At 37.0% G+C, this 26,158-nt stretch overlaps 1 protein-coding gene across 1 annotated transcript in view; it reads left to right on the forward strand.

The window, feature by feature from the left end:
- Positions 1–20,824, forward strand: part of cntnap2b (contactin associated protein 2b) — a 58,440-nt gene extending 37,616 nt beyond the window's left edge. The window contains exons 11-25 of the mRNA XM_073848396.1: positions 2,234–2,340; positions 3,477–3,596; positions 4,530–4,648; positions 4,756–4,840; positions 5,568–5,724; positions 6,218–6,345; positions 6,535–6,705; positions 7,854–8,072; positions 8,174–8,410; positions 9,522–9,749; positions 10,605–10,738; positions 10,844–10,937; positions 12,916–13,146; positions 19,246–19,320; positions 20,371–20,824. Of these exons, the coding sequence (XP_073704497.1) occupies positions 2,234–2,340; positions 3,477–3,596; positions 4,530–4,648; positions 4,756–4,840; positions 5,568–5,724; positions 6,218–6,345; positions 6,535–6,705; positions 7,854–8,072; positions 8,174–8,410; positions 9,522–9,749; positions 10,605–10,738; positions 10,844–10,937; positions 12,916–13,146; positions 19,246–19,320; positions 20,371–20,570 (2,305 nt within the window). The 3' untranslated portion in view covers positions 20,571–20,824. The remainder of the gene's footprint in view (positions 1–2,233; positions 2,341–3,476; positions 3,597–4,529; positions 4,649–4,755; positions 4,841–5,567; positions 5,725–6,217; positions 6,346–6,534; positions 6,706–7,853; positions 8,073–8,173; positions 8,411–9,521; positions 9,750–10,604; positions 10,739–10,843; positions 10,938–12,915; positions 13,147–19,245; positions 19,321–20,370) is intronic.
- The last annotated feature ends 5,334 nt before the right edge of the window (positions 20,825–26,158 follow it).

Raw genomic sequence — 26,158 nt, forward strand, 5'->3', positions numbered from 1 at the left:
TAACAGAAATTGATAATGGATAGTGCATTTCTGGTCTATTTGTGACATACTTTAAAACAAATGAATGTAACAGCACTCTAAAGAAACACTCTGAGGTAAAAATTTAAAATGTATAGTTTATTTATAACATGATATAGTTCAGTAACATACCAGTGAGCTTTTTGCTGAATATTCTCACAATTACAAATGTTACATTAATTTTTAGCTCAATAAACAAGTAGTTACTTACATATTAGACAAAATATTTCCACTGTTTTGTTCTGTTTCAATTATGTAATCTCACTGCTAACAGCCATTTAGAATTTATTGATAAATTCATAAAATAAATTTCAAAGGTAATGCATACATTTCAAAAGTAAAAAAAAAGCCTTTATAAAGGTAAATCAAATATGCAGATTTAAGATGTAAAAGCTAATAGAGCACTGATGAAAATATTGCTTCAGATTTTTTTTTACATCAGATATTTCTAGTGGTACTTTTATGGGGATAGTTTGTGTGGAATAGTATCTGCTGATATGAAAAGTTCACTGTATATCGTAGTAATAAATTTAATTTATGACAGCCATGAAATTGTGTTTACTTTTTACATTAAACACATTAAATATCACATATATGCATGTAATATAATATTTATTTCGATTACAGGTTTCGGTCTTAAATTTCATATAAGGTGGTATTAAAAAGGTCTTAAAAAGTATTAAATTTCACTTGTTCATATCTGCAGAAACCCTGTTTTGTGATCAACGCTAAATTTTCTGCATCATTACTCCAGTCTTGAGTGTCATCTTTCAGAAATCATACAAATTTGCTGAACTGCTCTTCAAGAAACATTTTTTATTATTATCATCAATATTTAGTTCAGCTTTTTACATTTCTTTTAGGATTCCTTGATGAATAGATCCAAAGATCAGCATTTATCTGAAATAAAAAGCTTTTGTAACATTATACACTATGCCATTCAAAAGCTTGCAGTCAGTATTTTGGGGGAAATAAATTATAGAAATGAATACTTTTATTTAGCAAGGATGCTGTAAAGTGATCAAAAGTGATGATAGACATGTATAATGTTACAAAAGAGTTCAGATAAATGCTGTTCTTCAGAACTTTCTATTCATCTAAGACACCTGAAAAAAATTCTACTCCACTGTTTTCAACAGAATAATATTAATAATAAATGTTTTTTGATCAGCAAATCAGAGTATTAGAATGATTCCTGAAGGATCTTATGGCTGGAGTAATGATGAATAAACTGAATAAATTACATCTTAAAATATATTAAAATAGAAAACAGTTCTTACTGTGCAAAAACTTTTGACTCGTAGTGCATAAATTATTATTAAATAAACAATACATACACTACCAGAAAAGGAAAGAAAGAAGAAAAAAAAAAATCTACTTCATATTTTTACCTTAACAATGAAATAAGTATTCTATTTATTAAAGCCAGCTGAATCTCTTTGAGTTAGCGTTTTTAAGAATTTTTCATTTAATCCAATATAATAACTCAAGGCAGTAACAATTTAAACAATATATATATATATATATATATATATATATATATATATATATGTGTGTGTGTGTGTGTGTGTGTGTGTGTGTGTGACCCTGGACCACAAAACCAGTCTTAAGTAGCATGGGTATATTTGTAGCAATAGCAAAAAATACATTTTATGGGTCAAAATTATCAATTTTCCTTTTACGCCAAAAAAAAAAAAAAAAAGGCTATTAAGTAAAAATCATTAATGAAAGGCTTATTTATTCAGATTTCAGATGATGTATACATTTAATAAAATTTACCCTTATGACTGGTTTTGTGGTCCAGGGTCACATTATTATCTTATATTTGTGAACTTATGTTTAGCTATTCTTTGTAATAGTTAACTTTTAACTATTTTTGAATTTTTCGAATCATCAGTCATCACACAGACAAGGAGACTGACTCTAAATTTCACCAAGCTGATTACTCACTAAAAACGTATCATTTTAAGTTTTACTTCGACGTAACTTAGTGGTTATATCTAAGTGTGTGAGTTGTTTACTTTCTGTTTTTAATAACTCTTTCCATTAACGGCATTAAATTATTCATTCAGACTGATTCGCAAACACGCACAAACACAAGAGGTGGGAATTAATGCATGAACCAGTCACCTGTCACGTGACTTTCCCCATTCATTCTCAATTACTCTCAACCAAAGTCATTTCCAGTGTCTGTAATCTATCTCTTTCTTTCCAGGTGTGTGCCAAACCACTGTGAACACGGAGGCAAGTGCTCTCAAACTGGAGACATGTTTAAGTGTGCCTGTGAAGGCACTGGATACTCTGGTGCCACCTGCCACAACTGTAAGCCATCTAAAATCATATCACCCACTTTATTTGAGCATATCTGAATGCTTATTTGTCTGAAGCTGCTTCTGTATAGCAATAGCAAATAGATTCAGTGTACTGGTGTCCTAAAGAATTTTAAAACCAATTAAAGCTGCTAGCAGCGATGAAAGGGCCCTCGCACCCGGGCTCACCGCCGACTGGTGGCTTTAAGAAAACAGCAAATGGTGGGTGGTATGCTTTTAATACAGTAAATATAGGAGGAATATGTCAAAGTCATTTATATGTGGCAAACTTGTTCTTGCTGCCAGCTGGTGGTGCTATGCCTATAACTGATTATTGGCATGTAGATGTATTCAAACAGGTGGCGCTATGATTATAACTGAATATGGGCATGTAGATGTATTCAAACAGGTGGCGCTATGATTATAACTGAATATGGGCATGTAGATGTCTTCAGTTGAGGAGTGTTATCAAATATGTGAAGTTTGGGGCAGCTCGGACATGGTATGCCTGAGTTATAACAACTTTCTGTTTCATGGCGAGACATCGAAATCTGTCAGGCTGCCATGGCCACACCCACCAACAAAAACTCTAGATCTTCGCAATTTAATGTCACATGGGCCTTTAGATTAGACTCACTAAATTTGGTGTTGATCGGAATAAATCTCTAGGAGGAGTTTGTTCAAGTACGACGCCTAAAAATGGCAAAAGTTACACAAAATTTGCTGAGAAAATTGAACATAACCGACTTCCTGTTGGGTTTCGGATTTTATTCCAAGAGACTTTTTTGTAGGTATTGCTGTGTTACATGTGTGTACCGAATTTTGTGCATATATGTGAAGCGTAGCTCAAAGCACACGCTGCTGAACGTGTATAGGTGGCGCTATTGAGCCATTTTACCAAACCCACTTCTGCTCGGGCCCTAATAAAGTGATCTGAAGATTTTTAATCTCTAAAAAAACATATAGAAACTCAGAGAGCTTCATTTACATGCAAGAAGCTTGCAGAATAGAGATTTTTTGGTTAGGAATTGTCATATGCTAGGATGTTTATTTTATTATTTATTTAGCTGACTGGTCCACAGAAATGAAGCATTGTTGATTTTTCTGCAGCGGTGGCTGTTTTGATGCTTACGCTGTGTGTTTCCGCAGCTGTGTATGAGCAGTCCTGTGAGGAGTACAAACACTTGGGAAGAAACTCAGACACATACTGGATCGATTCAGACGGCAGCGGACCCCTCGAGCCATTCAGAGTGACCTGCAATATGATGGGTCAGAACCATATATAAAAGAAAATATATAAAATATTCAGAATATATATTAAATATTTAAAACAAAACACAATATCAGTGTGTATATTATATAAGTATTTTTAAATATATACATTTCTTTGTATATTTACGTGGGTTAAATGTGTAGCATGCACATCTGAAGTTGTTAATATATTCATATCATGTGTTAATATATTCATCATAATAACAAGGAATACATTAACACATAATCTCCCACATTAACACATCAGTGACCCCTTTGGTACCAAAGAAATGACTAAATTATGACTGTTTGTGGTGCAAGAAGCCTTAACTAACATCGTAAATCTTAGTATTATAAAACCTTACTAACGATATGTGACCCTGGCCCATAAAACATGTAGCACAAGTATATTTAAAGCAATAGTCAATAGTCAAAATTATTGATTTTTCTTTTATGCATATTAAGTAAAGATTATGTTCCATTAAGATATTTTGTAAATTTCCTACCGTAAATATACCAAAACTTAATTTTTGATTAGTAACATGCATTCCTAAGAGTAATATGCATCCCTAACTTTTGGACAACTTTAAAGGTGATTTTCTTAATATTTGTTTATTTTTTTGCATCCTCAGATTTCACATTTTTATATAGTTGTATCTTGGCTTAATTAAAAAAAAAAAAGACCCTCATGACTGGTTTTGTGGTCCAGGGTCACATATATGTTTTGTTTTGCTGCGTACACACTGTTTATTGTGGAATATATGATTAAAATGTGACTTTACTACTTTAAGCAATAAATACATCCCATTTTTAATGCAAATTTAACACATTTTTTTAATTGTCAGTGTTTGCAAGTGCCTCTGATTCTTATTTAAATATGCACATATTATAGAAATATATTAATATATGAACACTCAGTGACTGGTGCACTTGTATATGTGTGTATTTCAGAAGACAAAGTGTGGACAACCATTGTTAATGACCTTCCAGCACAAAGCTCTGTGTCGTCTGGTTCCAGACCTGAAGACAAGACTGTGCTCACACTCAATTACAGCATGTCTGCTGAACAGGTGATGCTTAACACAGTGTGAATTTACCAATGAAAACTGTTACACCAGACCAACAAATGCTGAATATGGTGCTCACCTGCAGAACTGCTCATGTTTTTGTGATTCAGGTGAACGCCGTCACCAGCAGCGCTGAGTTCTGTGAGCAACATGTGGCGTACATGTGCTTCAAATCACGCCTGCTCAACTCACCAGGTAAATGATATGCTAAAAACTCACAGCTCCCATTAGACAAATTAGTTGCATTTAAGGGGTTGATCATCCAAAATCACCCGCGTGTCATTCAAGATGTAGGTGAGTTGTTTCTTCATCAGAACAGATTTGGAGAAACCACTTGCTCACCAATGTATCCTCTGCAGTGAATGGGTGCCGTCAGAATGAGAGTCCAAACAGCTGATAAAAACATCACAATTATCCACAAGTAATCCAAACCACTCCAGTCCATCATTTAATGTCTTGTAAAGCGAAAAGCTGTATGTTAAGACATTAAGACAAAATTCAAACTGTTGCTTTTGGTTAAAATACAAATCCTCTATGAGTGCATAATATTGCTTTCTCCAGTGAAAAAGTCATCTCATCTGAATCAGGAAAGAAATATGCACAGATTAAGCATTGATGATGGGGTTGTTTCTTACAAACAGAAAGCTTTTCGCTTTTTTCACAAGATGTTAATTAATGGACTGGAGTGGTGTGGATTATTGTAATGTTTTTATCAGCTGTTTGGACTCTCATTCTGACGGCACCCATTCACTGCAAAGGATCCATTGCTGAGCAAGTCATGTAATCCTAAACTTCCCCAAATCTGTTTTAATCAAGAAATAAACTCATATACATCTTGGATGGCCTGAGGATGAGTAGATTATTAGTACATTTTCATTTTTGGATGAACTATTCTTTGAAGATATCTTTTTTTCCATCTTAGATGATTCTCCGTCTACATGGTGGGTTGGCAAGGGAAATGAGAAGCACTTCTACTGGGGCGGCTCAGGACCAGGTGTGCAGAAATGTGCCTGTGGCATTGAACGCAACTGCACAGATCCCAGATACTACTGCAACTGTGATGCAGATCTGAGACAATGGTGAGACTTTGTCTCATTTTGCTGAAGGAAATTAGTAGGACTTACATGTTGGATGGCTGTACACAATCCTGATGGCCTCGTAGTTATTTTGGATGCTTTGATTGTCCAGGGTTTGATAGGATTATATTTTTGCAGCAGTACTTTCTACCATTCCAAAGTTTTTGGCTCAGTAAATTTTTTAATTTTAAAATTATTTTTTGAGAGAAGTCTCTTATACTCCTCAAGGCTGCAATTACTTGATAAAATACAGTGAAAACAGTAAAAATGTGAAATATTATTGCAATTTAAAATAGCTGGTTCCGATTTCAAAATGTTTTAAAATGTAATTTATTCCTGTAATTCAAAGCTGAATTTTCAGCATCATTACTTCTGAAACTGTACAATGCAGTGAGCAGTATGTTAATATTCCAGCTCTTCTTTGCTGCATTGCACAATGCTATATTGCCCCCTTGTGGTCCATAACTCTTCCTCTGCATCATGTTTGCTTCTATAGGAAAGAAGATGCTGGTATGTTAATGTATAAGGACCATCTACCTGTCAATCAAGTGGTGGTTGGTGATATATACCGCTCTGGATCTGAAGCCAGACTGACTGTTGGGCCGCTCCGCTGTCAGGGAGATCGTAAGTGCAGTCATGCTCTAAAATCCATTACCTACACGAACAAAAACGAACTGTTTTTAACCTACGCTTAAAATCAGTGTGAAACAATAGGTTGATAACCTCAAATTATGTTTAATGCAGGTTGCAGCATATAAATTATATGCTACAGCTTTACATTCTGCTAAGTTGTCAGTGTGCTTTTTGTTATAGGTCACTTCTGGAACGCAGCATCCTTCAACACGCCTGCATCTTATCTCCATTTTCCCACCTTCCAAGCCGAGACCAGCGCAGATGTCTCCTTCTATTTTAAGACTTCTGCCTCACATGGTGTCTTGCTGGAAAACCTGGGCAATCCGGATTTTATTCGCTTAGAGCTCAAATGTAAGTCCTCATACTTTTATCACCACATCTTGAGTAGCCCTCAGTGCATCCTGTCTTATCCGCACAATCTTAAGAACTTTGCTTCGAGTTTCTTAACTTATCAGTCAGAGGAAGTAAATTACAGTTTTTTAACCACTGTTATTTTATGTACAGTTATAGCTTTATACTACAGTTGAAGTCAAAAGTTTACATACATCTTGCAGATCATACCAAATGCATGTTATTTTATATTTAGTACTGATCTGAATATTATATTTCACATAGAAGTCATTTAAATATAATCTACAAGAGAAAATAATAGTTTTTATTAGTAATTTATAAATTTATAAAAATGACCCCGGTTTACAGTTTACAGACACTTTATTCTTAATACTGTGTTGTTACTTGAATGATCCACAGCTGTGTGTTATTTTTTATTTTGTTTAGTGATAGTTGTTCATGAGTCCCTTGTTTGTCCTGAACAGTTAAACTGCCCACTGTTCTTCAGAAAAATCCTTCAGGTCCCACAAATTTTTTTGGTTTTCCAGCATTTTTGTGTATTTGAACGCTTTCAAACAATGACTGTATAATTTTCAGATCAATCTTTTTACTGAGGACAACTGAGAGAGACTCATATGCAACTATTACAGAAGGTTCAAATGCTCACTGATGCTCCAGAAGGAAAAACAATGCATTAAGAGCCAGGGTTGTAAACTTTTGAAAATAATGATGTGGGGTACATTTTTCTTATTTTGCCTAAATATCATATTATTTTCATTTAGTACTGCCCTTCAGAAGCTACATAAGATATTACATGTTTCCCAGAAGACAAAATAAGTAAAATTTACCCTGATCTTCAAATTCCAAAAGTTTTCACGCCATAAGATGCATTTTGTATGATCCCTCTTATTTTGGTAAAAACAAAAAAAACAAAAAGAAATTGCAGATTATGCAAGATGTATGGAAACTTTTGACTGCACACCATTTCTTATTTTTTGTTAGCTTTTATTTTTATATTTAGTAACTTAAGTACTTAAATTTGAACTTGAAGGCAACTTTTCAAGTTTGTTTTTTAATCTAAATTTTATATTTTATTTCAGCTTAATTTATGAATTTTTATTTTAGAATTTTTAAAAAACTGTAGTTAACAGCACCACTGCTTCCCACAGCTGCTACGGTGGTGTCGTTCTCATTCGATGTTGGCAACGGGCCGGTGGAATTAATCGTACGTTCATCTACACCCCTCAATGACGACCAGTGGCACAAGGTGGAGGCGGAACGAAATATTAAAGAGGCCGTTTTGCGATTGGACAAGGTGCATAGGGAGGCGCGGTCAGCCCCGCCTCAGGGCCACACCCGCCTGCAGCTCTTCAGCCAGCTCTTTGTAGGTAAGATCTCCAGCAGAAAACATGTATTTTACTTGTGTCTATCTAACACAGTAATTTAGTGTTAACATGTTCTCATTTCTGTTTTTGCTTTAACACTTTAGGCGCCTCAGGGGGGCAGAGAGGTTTTCTAGGTTGCATTCGTTCCCTAAAAGTCAACGGAGTGACACTTGACCTTGAAGGGAGGGCAAAGGTCACACCAGGGGTGAAGCCTGGATGCTCGGGTCACTGCAGCAGCTATGGGATGCATTGCCAGAATGGAGGGAAATGCATTGAGAAATACAACGGATACTCATGTGACTGCAGTCTGACAGCCTTTGATGGACCTTTCTGCAATGATGGCATGGACACTTATCTTAGTACATAAATAATTCAGTGCAGTTTCACTTGGCTGTAATGGGCAACAGATATATTTCAACGCACAAGTCTTATCTTTTAGGAGCACATTAGCATATAGGCCTACCGATGACGTCAAAACTAGAAGACATTAGTTGTTATTCAAGGCTCGACAGTGGAAACATTTCACTAACTGTTTCAATATTATCGTGGTCACATGACGATATGTAACGATATAGGTCTTCTGGGCAAAAAGTGTAGATTTTTAAAAAATATTCTAACATAAAAGTTCTTTAAAGTTGTGTTTTGGGCCATTATGCCTTGGCACAGTATCTGTCAAACAAACTAAAACTGTAAGCACAATATGGCTTAATACCTTCATTAAGTCTGCGCTGCGCATTTCAAAGTGAAGCATGCACTCCGTCAGGCGATCAACTCGTGATCCGGTGTTTTCCATGCCTCAGAATGGCCCAGTTCACTTTATTTTGGATATGGAAAATCAGGAATCATGATACAGTATCCAGCTGATTTTTCAATGTGGAACTAAACTGTTTTCTGGTAATGTGTGAGACTTTCATGAGCTAGTTCATAAGTCAGAAGAATAAGTGCAGTAAATGGTAAAACTGTTTGCACTACAAACCAGTGTGTTCATAATTAAGATAATACATTAAAATAATATTGTAAGACACACCAATTAGCAATATCAAGCAGCAAAACAAGCTTTTGTACAGCTAAAAATCGCTGAATGTGGATTAGCGGAAGCCAGACACATTGATTTTTAAACTTCTAAAAGCTATGATTGCAAGTAAAGACTTAAAGTAAATTAATAGTAAAGCATAGACATTTAAAACTAAGATTCCCTGTGCATTCGGGTCTTATTTATAATTAAAAATCCCATATTTAGCATTTTCCAAGTTAATACTGGTATTTTAGCTAGACAATTGTGTACTATAGCTTCTAGTAAATACACTTTAAAGCCGAAATATTTTATAATCTACTATACCTTTTTATATTCTAATAAATGAATAATAAATCATGGTGTTTGTAAATGTTTCCTTATATCCTTTTATTAATGCTAATGTCAAGCCTTGTTATTGTCATCTGCCTTCATTTTAGATGTTGGAGGGTATTTTGAGAGCGGGACCCTGGTGCGCTACGACCTCATGTCTGAAAGCAGCTCTTCTCCTGGAGCAAATGAAGGCAGCTCTGGAGCCCTGAGCGCGGTTGGTAATCTGACCCGTGAGGAGCTGAGCTTTAGTTTCAGTACGTCCCACACACCTGCGGTCCTCATCTACATCAGCTCCAAGACTCAGGACTACCTCGCAGTGGTGCTGCGGCAAAATGGTAAGACACTTTGCATGTTTAGAGCTCAGATTTAACATTTATTCTCTATTGTGGGTATTAAAGATGTTTTATGTTATTTTGCAATGAAACAGATTTTTTTTTTTTAAGGGGAGACACTGCAGGCAAAAACACTATTTTTTCATGCACCTGTCAAGGCTTTTTTGGTTTTTCATAAAGTGCTTTTTCAGATTAGTGGAAAGAAAACATCCAAAAGACACTGTTAAGTGTTTCTTTTATAGCACTTTATCTATGTTGTGTCAATAGATTTCAATTACAATCCATATTTTTAAAGGCTGTTTTCTTAAAATGGTCTTTTTCTCCTACACTCAGCCACTACAGTCACACACCAAACTTTACATTTTTATTCCTAACTATATCCTGAAGTTTTTTACTGAGGGATTTATTCATATATAATTTACTTGATTTTATACAACATTTTATTTGGTTTTAGCCTGTTCTAAGGATTTTCTGAATTATGGAGTGACATAATGAGATACCAAAAATTCCTTCTGTAAAAACATTTGACTCTAATATGTAAAAAAAAAATTACATTTAGAAAGAATTTTGAAACTGACTTCATCCAGTGTTTACATTTTTGTACTAGAAATGTATGCAAATTAGCTCATATTTCATCAAACAATGCCTTATTTGCATATTTAAACATAACATTTTAGAAAACTTGTAATACAATTTTTTTTTTTTGCAATTAACAATGTAATCAATTAACTGAGTTAGTAAGGTGATAACTATTAGTTAATTTTTTTACCCTATTAACCTGCAGTGTCTCGCCTTAATGATAATTATCCTGCTTAGATGCTCATAATAACACTCATGAAACATTGTCTTTTCCCTTAGGGACTCTACAGATCCGCTATAACCTGGGAGGATTGAGGGAGCCGTTCACAATCAGCCTGAATAATCGTAACATGGCTAACGGTCAGCCTCACAACGTCAACATCACCCGACAGGACAGATTCATTCAGCTGCAGGTGCTGTATCATATCTACTCTACTAGATTACGATGGTTTCACAGTTCAGATGAATTTGTTTTATATAAGATAATGGATTTATGAATGTGTGTTTATGTTTTGCAGATGGATCATTATCCAACAGTAGGCTATACTCTTCCTGAAGCCTCGGACACTGAGTTCAACCTTGTGAAAACCATTTTCCTTGGAAAAGTTTTTGGTAAGTACATGTTTTATCATAACGCTGGGTTTTAAGTATGCTGTCTATTAGCAAATGTTCCATTTCTGTACTACTGTTGCATATGCTCATCAAGGCTACATGTATTTGTACCAAAAAAAGGGTAAAGACTAATATTACTTTATATTGCACTGATGTTATAGCACAGTATCATTACTACAGTCTTTAGTGTTACATGATCCTTCAGAAATCACTCTAATATGCAGATTTGATGCTCATGAAACAATTTCTTCCAAAAAAAATCTTACCGACCCCCAAATGTTTGTCAAATCTAACGATTTGTCTATTTTTTTGTCTTTCTGTCTATTTTGACAAGCTCATTTATACATTGTATGGGTCAAAATTCTTGATTTTATGTCAAAATCATTAGGATATTAGGTAAAGATCATGTTGCATAGAGATATTTTGTAAATTTGCTACCATAAATAAATCACAACTTAATTTTTGATTGGTAATATGCATAGTTGAGAACTTCATTTGAACAACTACAAGGTAATTTTCTTAATATTTTGATTTTTTTTTTTTTTTTTTTGCACCCTGACATTCTTGATTTTCTCCTTTAAATATTGTCCTATCCTAACAAACCATACATCATCTGAAAGCTTATATATAAATCTAAATTTCAAAAAATTTACGCTTATGACTGGTTTTGTGGTCCAGGGTCACATTTAGGCTTTAGTAGTAATAATAGTATGGAATAACTTGTCACATTGCGTAATGATTTCATAATAATGACCAAGAAAACATATCTCGCTCTCCTACTTCTCCTTTCACTGGATCATCGTGTGAAAGCTCTGGGTTTGGTTCCTGATCCAAAATCCAGTCTCCGGGCTTTCCTGTAGACATTTCTAGCAGAAATGAGCTGGAACGCCCTGAGCTGCATTACACACACACTGAGCAGCTGAACGTGTGATGGGTCTGCATCTACACTCAGATAAAGCTTAATAATATTGTTTAAAAGCTAAAGATTAGACAAAAGGAAATCTACAGTTTGTCAGTCAGGTTTACGCATAGGCAGACTGAGAAAGGGACAGACACAAAGGAAAAATCTGGTGCTTTGAGTTGCAAGACCTGCTGCGTGCTGGGAAGACATACGCAGTTTCACATCTGTTATCGCAAACAGGTAACATCGTCATAAAATGCTTTATATTCAGAATATTCGATTTATTAGTTTTCATAGCTGGGGGTTGTGTGTGATGTTTAATATATTGGAAGAACAGATGAAGATAATCATTAATAGCACAGGTTTTCTCTCTTCTCACATCTAAAAAATGCATTCACTTGTTCATGTTGGTGTATGTTGTAAAAACAAGGCTTTCGGCTTCTAGTGTGATGTTGTTTGCTTTCAATCGGGTGTGATCTAAAACAATAAGACTATGTCAAAATGCACTTTTTAAAACATTGTTAACCCCATAGCTGTGGCACATTCTTTTATAAACATTGACACTACTGTTAAATAAGTTATATATGTAGTAATAATCACAAGAAACAATTTATCTGACATAATTTGTTGGCCGATATACAATATAAAATACTATTTAAAAGTTTGGGGTCTATGATTATTTTTTATTTTTTTCCTTTCTTATTTATTTATTTAAAAAATAATACTTTTTTTTTTAGCAAGGATGCATTAAATTGATCAATAGTAACAGCAAAGACACATAATGTTTTGAAAGATTTCTAGGATCATTTGACATTGAAGACTGGAGTAATGATGCTGATAATTCAGCTTTGCATCACAGGAAAAAATTACATTTTAAAATATATTTAAAGGAAAACATTTATTTTAAACTGCAATAATATTTCACAAAATTACTGTTTTTACTCTTTTAGACTTTTTTTTTTTTTTCAAAAATTGAATGTAGATGATATTGTTGATATTGTAGATTCTAGACGCTTATCCAATCAGATTTTAGATTATTCATGTCCTTTTCTTTCTACTGTTGTCTTTGTCTTTCAGAAACGGGTCAGATTGATCCAGTTTTGATAGAGCGATATAACACCCCAGGATTCGTGGGTTGTCTCTCCAGAGTGCAGTTCAACCGTATCGCCCCACTAAAGGCTGCACTGAGGACCGGAGTGCCCTCCACAGCCTCCATACAAGGAGTCCTGGTGGAGTCTAACTGCGGGGCGTCTCCACTGACAGTACCACCAATGTCTGCAGTCTTTGACCCCTGGCACCCAGAATCAGGTAAACAAATGATGATTAAAAACTCTTTGTGGTGTTATTTTGCCCCTACATATGTGACCTTGGACCACAAAACCAGTCTTAAGTCGCTGGGGTATGTTTGTAGCAATAGCCAAAAATACATTGCATGGTTCCAAATTTTAGATTTTTCTTTTATGCCAAAAATCATTAGAAAATTAAGTAAAGATCATGTTCCATGAAGATTTTTTGTAAAAACCCTACTGTAAATATATCAAAATGTAATTTTTGATTAGTAAAATGCATTGTTAAGAACTTAATTTGGACAACTTTAAAGGTGTTTAGATTTTTTTGCACCCTCAGATTCCAGATATTCAAATAGACGTATCTAGGCTAAATATTGTCCTATCCTAACAAACCATACATCAAAAGAAAGCTTATTTATTGAGCTTTCACATGATGTATACATCTCAGTTTTGTAAAATTTAACATTATGACTGGTTTTGTGGTCCAGGGTCACATATTTTATAAGGGTCTTATTATGCTTTTTTGAATTTTAGTCAATGTTTGGTGTGTATGTTTGGGCATAAAAAAACATCTACAAAGTTACAAATCTCAAAGTCCACTCCAAAGGAAAATCCCTTTTCAAAAACTACAACAAAGGGCTTGTTTGGACTACACAGGATTGTTTTCCGGATGTTATGATGTCACAAAGCTCATTAGAATATCATTCAAATAAACCACGCCTACAGAAATCGTTGGTGGGTGGGGAGGGATGAGGTGGGGGATTAGCCTAAATTTAGCAATGTAGCATGGACAGCTGCTTCTGGGATGCTTCAGTGGTGTAAATGCAAGCATTGACTAAAGTGTCCGCAAACTGCTCTGGTCACTGTGTTTAGGGTTGGGTATCGTTTGTATTTTATCGATTTCGATTCCGATTCTTTTCGATTCCCAGTTTCGATTCCAGTTTAGTAAAAAAACAACAACGACAAAAGTCAAACTTTAATATATCACACACGTTTATTTTCAGTGCTTGCTTGCAACATATTATTTTAATAGAGGGGTTCTCAACCTTTTTTATACCAGGCCCCCCCCCTTCTTTTCGTGTAAATTTTGCAAGGCCCCCCTATGCCTGACATTTCTTCTAAAGGTGTTTATTTTTTACCCTTTTTTATTAACCAAAACATTTGTTTTTCCTTTTTATTTTTCTCCTGCATGTTATAAAAAAATTCAAACAAACTTTAAATTAAAGCTATACTTTTGAATTTTAAAGAAATCCTTCTGCTCTAACTTTCTAACATGTAGCTATATACGTATACAAATTTAAAGCACCTAAATTATTTAATTCAGACATTCTTCTCAACTTCAGAGTACTCTTTCTTAAGTGACTGAATATCTACTGTTTGTATTTATTATAAAATAATAAATACAAACTACTACTGTTTGTATTTATTATAAAATAAACATATAAATGAAAAATACAGTAAATATAAGTTATAAGTTACTTTTATGTGGGCATTTGCGGGACGAAATAACATATATTCCTTTTGGAGCGGGCGGGCGCGGGATTAAAACATCCGTCCCTTGCAGATCTCTGAGATGAAGTTTGCGTGCAGCGGTAGCTTTGTCTTCGGTTTTTACAAAGCGTAGACACACTTTTGAGCACTTCACGCGATCCATCTTGTAGACTAAACGGTGTGATGTTTACATTACCACATAAGGTCCTGGCAGATCACTAGATGAAAAATCGCACCCAGGAATCGATAAGAGGAATCGAAATTTAAATTTTAAAACTAGTATCTGATTCTTTATCTTAAGTATCCGATTCCAGAATCGGAATCGATTTTCGATACCCAACCCTAACTGTGTTAGAGCCGCACCGTTGACATGTGCGGTATAGACGGTCGAAACACAAGTGGAGCCGTGGCTGATGTAAACACAAGCATTGACTAGAGTCGCGATCATCGGTTGCCGCATCGGAGCCGCGCCGTGGACGTGTGCAGTGTGTGATAAGAGATTTTTTCATCATACAGTGTGGATAGCTTCACTAGCCTTATGCTGGAGTTGGTTTTGGACATGTAAATAATTAAATACATTAGCACAATAATGATAATATCATGTATCGCGATCTCGCAGGCTGACGATAGGACCAACACTACTGTAGCGGATTATTTACTCACCCTCCATGCATCCTAGATGTGTATGACTTCCTTCTTTCAGACAAATGCAATCTGAGTTTTATTAAAAATTATTCTGGCACTCCCAAGCTATAGAATGGCATAGACTCCGTCCACACGAAGCCGGTGCGTTCCCTATCCGATCATTTTTTTCCCTCATTCTAAAAAAAAATTCCGTAAACACGAAACCACTGAAAACGGTGTAGTATATATGCCAGACCAGTATGGGGTGCTGTAATTCTGCCATGGAGATACGCTATACACGGAGAAGAAGACTTTGAGCATGCGCATAACCTTGCGCACTGTATACGAACTAAGAAGAAGACGAAGATGCAAACATTATCGCTTGTTGCTCATAACAGTTGCATAGAAGCAATAGATTTTGCTGCAATAAAGCTAGTAGGCTTAGTAGCAACACGAACACAATCATGTAGTCCGCCATTATTGTTGTTGCTGTTACGTGTGACGCAGCCGACACGTGATGTGATGACATCATCGTTTCACAAAATATATACGTATTGGCTGTACACACGAAACCGCGAGGGTGTCGTTTTCAGATTTATCCACTTTGGGACCCGGTTTCAAAAAATAGCGGATTCAGTCTCCTAAAACGCCGGATCCGTGTGGATGAAACGCCAATGCGATAAAAAATTTATACGTATACAGCGAAACGCGTCTCCGTGTGGACAGGCCCATAGACTGGTGTTTCTCTCCATCAGTTGAAAACAAGTCCAATAAAGTGCTTTGATAAAAATAAAAAATAAATAAAAAGAGCCTCACTAGGCTCCTGTACGGTGGCTGAGAGAGCTCAACGCGCTGCAACTTAAGAAAACACATGCAAACAGAAAAAAACAACAACAAATAAAAAAAAACATCTTCATCAGTTTGACAACATAGGCGCTGCAAATCCTCGCAACGCGAACACAAATACGGAAACGCTGCAAACACAAAAAAAGCGCTGCAAATAGCACGGAGCACAACGGAAATGTTTCAGGGGGATCTCAAAAAGTGACGAACCCATCTGGGACCTGATTATTTGGGAAGGGGAGTGGCAGGACTGAAACACTCTCTAAGCTGACGATCGCAACGCAGTGGGACTGCTAACTAATCACAACACACTTCATTTTTCGAAAGGCAGGCCTTCATCAAACCCGGAACTAATCAAGCCATTTGTGCCAGGCTAGGGAGAAAGCTTTAGTAATAATGTAAATTATGTGAAAAATAATGCGTTTTTCGAACCACCAAACATGAGAGCATGTTCTAGTGCACTCCTAAAACAAAATAAAGACTTTATAAAAGAGCATAATAGGACTCCTTTAATAGAAAAAATCCCCCCAAAAAATTTTAATTAGCTGAAAATGCACTCACCCTCAGGCCACCCTTTATTGGAACTGATTTGGAGAAATGTAGCATTACGTCACTTGCTCGCAGTGAATGGGTCCCGTCAGAATGAGTGTCCAAACAGCTGATAAAAACGTCACAATAATCCACAAGTAATCCACACCACTCTAGTCCATCAATAAATGATTTGTGAGGCTGTTTTGGGCTGTTTTTGAACCTGCTTTTAAACTTGATTTTGTTTTAGAGGAGACAACCTTATAACAGGAGAAAGCATTAATAGACAAAACTTCTATTTTAACCTAGGTGGTGATGGTTTGAAGTTAAAAATGTTTTATTGATGGGGTTGTTTCTTACATGTAGCTTTTCACTTTTTAAGACATTAATTGATGGACTGGAGTGGTGTTGATTATTTGTGGATTATCAGATGTGATGTTTTTATCAGCTGTTTGGAATCTCATTCTGGTGGCACCCATTCACTCCTGAGGATCCATTGGTGAGCAAATGATGCTAAATTTCTCCAAATATGACAACACTGAAGCACCAGCTGAGATAATGGGAGTATTTACCCCCTTGTGTGTGTTTTCATTATTCAAGCAGTTGGATCAACATATTATCATTTGTGTAGGAGCAAATTAGAGATAAAAGAAAGAAATCAATGTTCAGACCTGAATCAGCGGGATATTATAAACATCTGTGTCAGGTATGAGCTGGCAAACCCCTAAAGGGAAACTAGAGGGAGATATTGAGAAAAAAATCTCCACTTTATCTTTCACAGAAAAAAATATTTATAGGATTTCATTAAAAATCTTGATGCAGGTACGGAAATGTTTCTCTCTCCTCTGAAGAGACCTTTCCTGGTTGCCTGGAAGAAATCAGATTTTTAGTAAAAGACATCTGTGATCTCTTCCCTGTAGAGAGGATTACTGCGGTACATTCCTGTTTGTTTTTGCGTGTGTGTGCCAAGCAGGTTTTGCCTGCTTGTTGGCACAAGGATATTAAAGCCTAAAAATCACCTACATATGTCTCCCGTGTTGAGCAGCACCAGTGAGGTTTGTGTGAGTGTTAGTTTTATGTATAGGTGGATTAAGGAATAGGAAACAAAATAAAGATAATCTTGAGTCAAAGTTCAGAAATGTTCTTGTTTAAGTAATGTGACAATAATGTGAATTCCTTTTATATATATATATATATATATATATATATATATATATATATATATCAGTGGCGGCTACTGGTCTGTCAAATAGGGGAAGCTCATTTTCGGTCTACATCATAAAATTGTCTATTTATTTAAAAGTAAATTCTGCCCTACGTTCCTTTTCAAGAAAATGGTCTGTGACCCTGTCGTACCAACCAGGCATCTTTTCCAGTGACTTTTCGTGTGCAGTTTCATATGAATGAATGATCTAAAAAAATATTAAACTCTGTAAAAGTGAAACAAGGAATGTGGTGTATAATTGTGTGAAATGTATGATGAAAATCAAGCAATTTCGCCAAGCAAATATAAAGAAATAGGTTGCAGCAGTTTTTATTTCGACTGAACTTGAGAAATCCACGATGGGACTGAGCGGCCGCAGAGAGCGCGAACGAATAGCTTCAGCGATTCCTTATAGGACAAAATCGCTGTCAGTCAAAAGGAGATGCAATCTTTCGACAGACCCTCCAATCATCACGCAGAAGCTCAGCGTCCAGGCCAGCCCACTCCTCATTCACCCCCAGAGACGCTGAGCGTCCGTGGGCGGGACATAATCGCAGCGTTTATCCAATGACTGTCTAGTTTCAAAGCACTGAAAAAAAACGTTCAAAGCAGCCCCATTGAAGTCAATGGACGCTGGGTTTCAATGGGGAAATGCACTGTGACGCTACGGGAATGTATGAGAAGAAAATCAAGTCAGCCGACCTGCTATATCTAACTGATTCTGAACGAATTCGTCTTTGAGATGAACGTTTTCTAACGCATTTTTAGTCAATAAAATGTTAATACAATAGTACGTAATTTGACCATTAATTTTGTGACATTATAGGGGAAGCTGAGCTTCCCTTGCAGTCTTAAAGAAATCGCCACTGATATATGTATATATATATATATATATATATATATATATATATATATATATACACAGTATATATACAGATAAAAAGTATTTAATTTAGTTTGGCTAAATGCTGTATTACATTTGGAATATTTAACTGCTAAATTTCAATTGCATAGGAATATGTTCACTAATTCTGAATTCTAAATTTAGATTTAAATGAGAGAGGAGATGGATGATCTTGCAGTTGTGTGTGTGTGTGTGTGTGTGTGTGTGTGTGTGTGTGTGTGTGTGTGTGCTTACACCCATGACATCGAGTACCCTGAGCTTTGGTGGATATTTGTGGAGTATGGCATTTGGAGCCTGTGGAGACGGCAGATGAAAAGAGCAGACGGTTGGTCACAGATCTGCTCCCCTGCCAACAACAGCCCACCGACTCCTTCTGAGAGAAACACTTGAGAGCATACAAAGATACACTCATCTGCCTACGTGTTCCACTGACCTTCTGTACTTCATCTATGCCAAGAAATTCAATGAAAGAGATTGTCAAAGTTTAGAGTCAGTGAATCAGTGTTTTTTCTCTTTCTTTCAAGCTGGTACAAAGTTCCCATTCAATGAGGAGCGAATGAGCCGTGATGGCGTCAACAGAGACTCTGCAATAATTGGAGGTGAAATATACTGTTCAAGAATAATGTTGTACTATTTTATAATACTGTTACACATTATAAATGAACACAGTTAAGAATCAAAACCACAGGTAGGTTCTAAATATGCTTACATTAAGTATTCATAACAAAACAGGGCACTAGAAATTAATGCTATTAGTGCTAACATTTTTGTTTTGGGACTGCTTCATTTTTTATCAAGACTAACTTTGAAGGAGTTATTTTTTGTATTGTTTACTGAATCTTAAATAAACTTAAAAACAACCAACCATTGATTGATTATATTTCTTAGCTTTCATCTTATTTGATCGTTGGTGTAAAACATTTCTATACTGATTTTAATTACGATTTGTCATTACAATCATGATTTTAATATCATTGTATAAATATACAGTACCAGTCAAAAGTTTTTGAACTGTAAGATTTTTAATGTTTAATGTCTCTTCTGCTCACCAAACCTGATCAAAAATACAGCAAAAACAGTAATACTGTGAAATATGTTTACTATTTTAAATAACTGCTTTCTATTTTAATATGTTTAAAATGTAATTCATTCCTGTGATCAAAGCTAAATTTTCAGCATCATTATTCTAGTCTCCAGTGTCACATGATCCTTCAGAAATCATTCTAATATGCTGATTTGCTGTTCAAGAAACTTTTCTTCTTATTATTATTTTCAGGATTCTTTGATGAACAGAAAGTTCCAAAGATCAGCATTTATCTGAAATAAAAAAGCTTTTGTAACATTATAGACTATGACTATACTATTCAAAAGATTGGAGTCAATATAATTTTTTATTGAGGAAAGAAATTATAGAAATTAATACTTTTTTTTAGCAAGGATGCCTTAAATTCATCAAACGTGATGATAAAACATTTGCAATGTCACAAAATATTTCTATTTCTTAATGTTCAAAAACTTTTGACTGGTAGTGCATCACATTAATATTTAATCGTTTAATAGTCAATAGTCAGTAGAATATTTCTAAAGGGATTTAATGACATGATTCATCATTACAATCATGATATTTATATCATTTCTCACTCACGTAGGCATCATCGCAGTGGTTATTTTCACCATCCTCTGCACGCTGGTGTTCCTGGTGCGTCACATGTTCCATCACAAGGGCTCCTACCACACCAATGAGGCCAAAGGGGCGGAGTCTGCTGACTGCGCTGATGCGGCCATCATCGTGAATGACCCCGCCTTCACAGAGACCATCGATGAGAGCAAGAAGGAGTGGTTCATTTAGCCACACCCCCTGGGCGGGGCTACTTTCTGTGACATGAATACCCTGCAGAATACATTAAAAAGGTCATTTTGAGCTTTTCGAGCAGCCGATGTGAAACGGACACTTGGCAGGTCCATTCGGACCACGTCTGTGCACTGACTGGCATGTCTGTTCTGTAATTATTTTGTATGTAAGTGAATACAGCACAAGGACTTCTGTGAGATCAAATTCATCCCATGCACACATGATGACAGGCATATTCCATAAGGGACGACGACGGGAAAACAAAAACAACTGATGCATTTTTATCATTGCAATACTGCTGGTCTGTTAACAAGCGTGTGTTCGGCAAATATGAATGCACTCCAATAGCACAATACGGAATGTGTACAGAATGATGCATAATTACGTTTCTGATAATGACATTTGATTGTATTTAAACATTTTGTTGTCAGCATCTTCAGGACAATAATATATTGTAGCATGGTAATCAGCCAACGGCATTCTGAATCATTCATCAATGTTAATGCAGCACTTTTGTATCTCAAGGTAAATGTTCTTTACAGTTATCAGAATTCAGTGTTATTTATCTGTTTCTCCATAAGTGCTTGTTCTGACTCTATGGAAAACATGGCAGGCCATTTAGAGGGCTTTTATAAGGAGATGCTCTTACAAACATGAAAGCCCTAGATTTTTAGTTCAGACGTGTTTAGTAGGAAATGATCATGAATCATTGCTCCAGTGTCTTTTAATGTGCCTCAACGGTTCAAGGTTTCTTCTGGCCAAGCATGGATTTTGTGATAGATTTGATGACCCTTACATGCTAATATAGAAGAAAGATGACTTTCTTGTGTGTTTTGCAGTTTAATGCACTGCTCATTTGAAATCAGCAGCACAAATTATGTACAAACCATTTTTAATATTATCTTAATTGTGATTGGTTAAGTCATTTTTTATTTCTTAAAGGGATAGTTCACCCAAAAATGAAAATTCTGTCAAATACTCACCCTCAAGTTTTTGTGTGAACTATCCCTTTAACCATGTCTGAATTATACATTCTGTATTTCTAGCAATTTATTAACATGCTCTCAAAAGAGTTTGCCTTCTCCGCTCATGTGAATTCACTAACAAGAGAATTATTCAATCATCAGATAGATTACAAAACCTGGTTTATAATGAAGCACTATGATAATGTTGCTTTCTGTACATTTTGAGTTGTTTCATTAATTATGAACATGTTTAATGTGTCTTCATGCATTACCAATATATCGATTGGTCTTTTAAATGAACAAAATTGCTTATTTATTAAGGTGTGTCACATCAGAATTACATTGTGATTTTATTATAACTTGATACAATAATTTGTTGTTGTGTTCTTTTGCGAAAATGCTCATGTATATGATGAAATGTCATTTTATGTTGAGGGATGTTAAGGAACTGACTCTCCAATAATGAACACATGCAAATCTCAATAAACTACTGGATTGTTTTTGTAACAAACAAAAAAAAAAAAAAAAATGGGAATGAGTGACAGTTGTGTTTAATATGCTCCTCTCATGAGGGGTTCAAGCATGTAGCGCTGAAAACCTATTGCAATTGTTAGAATGACCAAGGATCAGCAATCTCCACGTAAAACTGATCTTGCAGACCAAACCGTAAGTCATAGAGACTTGAAACTTGGTGGGATGGTAGTACTCACACTACTAACAATATCACCAAAGCTTACCCTAATTGGCCTGATGGGGGCGCTACAGTGATCAAAAGAATGAAATCGCTCAGATTTGATCGTGAGCCTGGCGAAATTTTCTTACTTTTGCAAACTAGGCCTAGGTTTTCCGCCTGATCAGAACCAACCCAGTGCAGAAAGTTTCTCTGGAGATATCAATAATTATCAAAGCAAAGTTGGACTTTGTCTCACTGTTGCAAAGGAATGACAAAACGTTTAAAAGGGAAGGGCCACTTTTAGTATACCTATAACTCATGAATGGCACCTTCAACAAACTCAGAACACTTAGCCTGTCACGCAGCCTGTCCACTTGTTGGTGCTATAAGAGGGAAAAAGCATAAAAATGGCTATACCTACACAATCATTTGTCTGATTAACATGAAAATCACTGTGCATGGTGTCTTGTGTCTATAAGGACATTTGCGTGTCTCAAAAAAAAAAAAAAAAACATGCCCTGCTGAAAAAAACAGCATATGCTGGTTAGGTAGGTTTAGGTGCTGGGATGCTGGTTTTAGCTGGTTTATGCTGGTCCTTTGCTGGTTTATGCTGGCCATTTGCTGGTTTATGCTGGTCCTTTGCTGGTTTATGCTGGTCCTTGACCAGCAACATGACCAGCATAAACCAGCAAAGGACCAGCATTAACCAGCTAAAACCAGCATCCCAGCACCTAAACCTACCTAACCAGCATATGCTTTTTTTTCAGCAGGGCGGACGCCAGATGAAATTAAAGCACCTATTAAGGTTAACAGGCAAAACGAAACTGAGTGGGCCTGTTTGACTCACGGCCCCAAAGGTCTGTGAGAAATTTGAAAGAAATGGGATGATATTGTATTTTTCAAGGACATTGCACACAATATTCATATCATATGAGACAACTCCTCATGCTGAACAACTTTGCCTCTAGAACCACTGCTATGAATCAAATTGTTTGTTAAATGATTGATAAGATGTAAAAAACCTACTTTTGCAAACTAGTCCTAGTTTTTTCACACAATCTGGAAAAAAAAACAAAAAACACGGTAGTACAATTCGGACCACAGCTGGCGCTTTATGGCGCTGTAACAGTCATAACATTAAAAAACATAATATTTCTATGGTAAATTATCTGTATTTTCCAAAAAACCTTTTTAAATCATTGATTTTGGTGGTTACAGGCTTGCTAAATAATATCTTTTTCATGATATGATGTGCTTAAATGCCTCAAAGCACTTGAACACCGGTAATTGCTGCTTGCAGGGTAACTGACCAAATTGTCAGCTAGCCGAAATGAGATTTTACAAAGTTGTGCTGACTATAATCAATGGCTGACAAATTACTATGAATAATTTATTTGGTTTAATACGTTTCCCTGTTGAAAAAAAAACAGCATATGACTAGCAAAGGACCAGCATAAACCAGCAAAGGACCAGCATAAACCAGCAAAGGGCCAGCATTAACCAGCAAAGGACCAGCATAAACCAGCAAAGGACCAGCATAAACCAGCAAAGGGCCAGCATAAACCAGCAAAGGACCAGCATTAACCAGCAAAGGACCAGCATAAACCAGCAAAGGGCCAGCATAAACCAGCAAAGGACCAGCATAAACCAGCAAAGGGCCAGCATTAACCAGTAAAGAGCCAGCATTAACCAGCAAAGGACCAGCATAAACCAGCAAAGGGCCAGCAAAGGACCAGCATAAACCAGCAAAGGGCCAGCATAAACCAGCAAAGGACCAGCATAAACCAGCAAAGGGCCAGCATAAACCAGCAAAGGACCAGCATTAACCAGCAAAGGACCAACATTAACCAGCAAAGGACCAGCATAAACCAGCAAAGGACCAGCATAAACCAGCAAAGGGCCAGCATAAACCAGCAAAGGACCAGCATAAACCAGCAAAGGGCCAGCATTAACCAGCAAAGAGCCAGCATTAACCAGCAAAGGGCCAGCATAAACCAGCAAAGGACCAGCATAAACCAGCAAAGGGCCAGCATTAACCAGCAAAGAGCCAGCATTAACCAGCAAAGGACCAGCATAAACCAGCAAAGGGCCAGCATAAACCAGCAAAGGACCAGCATTAACCAGCAAAGGACCAACATTAACCAGCAAAGGACCAGCATAAACCAGCAAAGGGCCAGCATAAACCAGCAAAGGACCAGCATAAACCAGCAAAGGGCCAGCATTAACCAGCAAAGAGCCAGCATTAACCAGCAAAGGGCCAGCATAAACCAGCAAAGGACCAGCATAAACCAGCAAAGGGCCAGCATTAACCAGCAAAGAGCCAGCATTAACCAGCAAAGGACCAGCATAAACCAGCAAAGGACCAGCATAAACCAGCAAAGGGCCAGCAAAGGGCCAGCATAAACCAGCAAAGGACCAGCATAAACCAGCAAAGGGCCAGCATAAACCAGCAAAGGACCAGCATTAACCAGCAAAGGACCAACATTAACCAGCAAAGAGCCAGCATTAACCAGCAAAGGGCCAGCATAAACCAGCAAAGGACCAGCATAAACCAGCAAAGGGCCAGCATAAACCAGCAAAGGACCAGCATAAACCAGCAAAGGGCCAGCATTAACCAGCAAAGAGCCAGCATTAACCAGCAAAGGGCCAGCATAAACCAGCAAAGGACCAGCATAAACCAGCAAAGGACCAGCATAAACCAGCAAAGGGCCAGCATTAACCAGCAAAGAGCCAGCATTAACCAGCAAAGGACCAGCATAAACCAGCAAAGGACCAGCATAAACCAGCAAAGGGCCAGCAAAGGGCCAGCATAAACCAGCAAAGGACCAGCATAAACCAGCAAAGGGCCAGCATAAACCAGCAAAGGACCAGCATTAACCAGCAAAGGACCAACATTAACCAGCAAAGAGCCAGCATTAACCAGCAAAGGGCCAGCATAAACCAGCAAAGGACCAGCATAAACCAGCAAAGGGCCAGCATAAACCAGCAAAGGACCAGCATAAACCAGCAAAGGGCCAGCATTAACCAGCAAAGAGCCAGCATTAACCAGCAAAGGGCCAGCATAAACCAGCAAAGGACCAGCATAAACCAGCAAAGGGCCAGCATTAACCAGCAAAGAGCCAGCATTAACCAGCAAAGGGCCAGCATAAACCAGCAAAGGACCAGCATAAACCAGCAAAGGGCCAGCATAAACCAGCAAAGGACCAACATTAACCAGCAAAGGGCCAGCATTAACCAGCAAAGGGCCAGCATTAACCAGCAAAGGACCAACATTAACCAGCAAAGGGCCAGCATTAACCAGCAAAGGGCCAGCATTAACCAGCAAAGGACCAGCATTAACCAGCAAAGGACCAGCATAAACCAGCAAAGGACCAGCATAAACCAGCAAAGGGCCAGCATTAACCAGCAAAGGACCAGTATAAACCAGCAAAGGGCCAGCATAAACCAGCAAAGGACCAGCATAAACCAGTAAAGGGCCAGCATTAACCAGCAAAGGGCCAGCATAAACCAGCAAAGGACCAGCATAAACCAGCAAAGGGCCAGCATTAACCAGTAAAGAGCCAGCATTAACCAGCAAAGGGCCAGCATAAACCAGCAAAGGGCCAGCATAAACCAGCAAAGGACCAGCATAAACCAGCAAAGGGCCAGCATAAACCAGCAAAGGACCAACATTAACCAGCAAAGGGCCAGCATTAACCAGCAAAGGGCCAGCATTAACCAGCAAAGGACCAGCATAAACCAGCAAAGGGCCAGCATAAACCAGCAAAGGACCAGCATAAACCAGCAAATGACCAGCATAAACCAGCAAAGGGCCAGCATAAACCAGCAAAGGACCAGCATAAAACAGCAAAGGGCCAGCATAAACCAGCAAAGGACCAGCATAAACCAGCAAAGGGCCAGCATAAACCAGCAAAGGGCCAGCAAAGGGCCAGCATAAACCAGCAAAG

Source organism: Garra rufa, chromosome 10 (assembly GCF_049309525.1).
Source record: "Garra rufa chromosome 10, GarRuf1.0, whole genome shotgun sequence".
Taxonomy (NCBI): domain Eukaryota; kingdom Metazoa; phylum Chordata; class Actinopteri; order Cypriniformes; family Cyprinidae; genus Garra; species Garra rufa.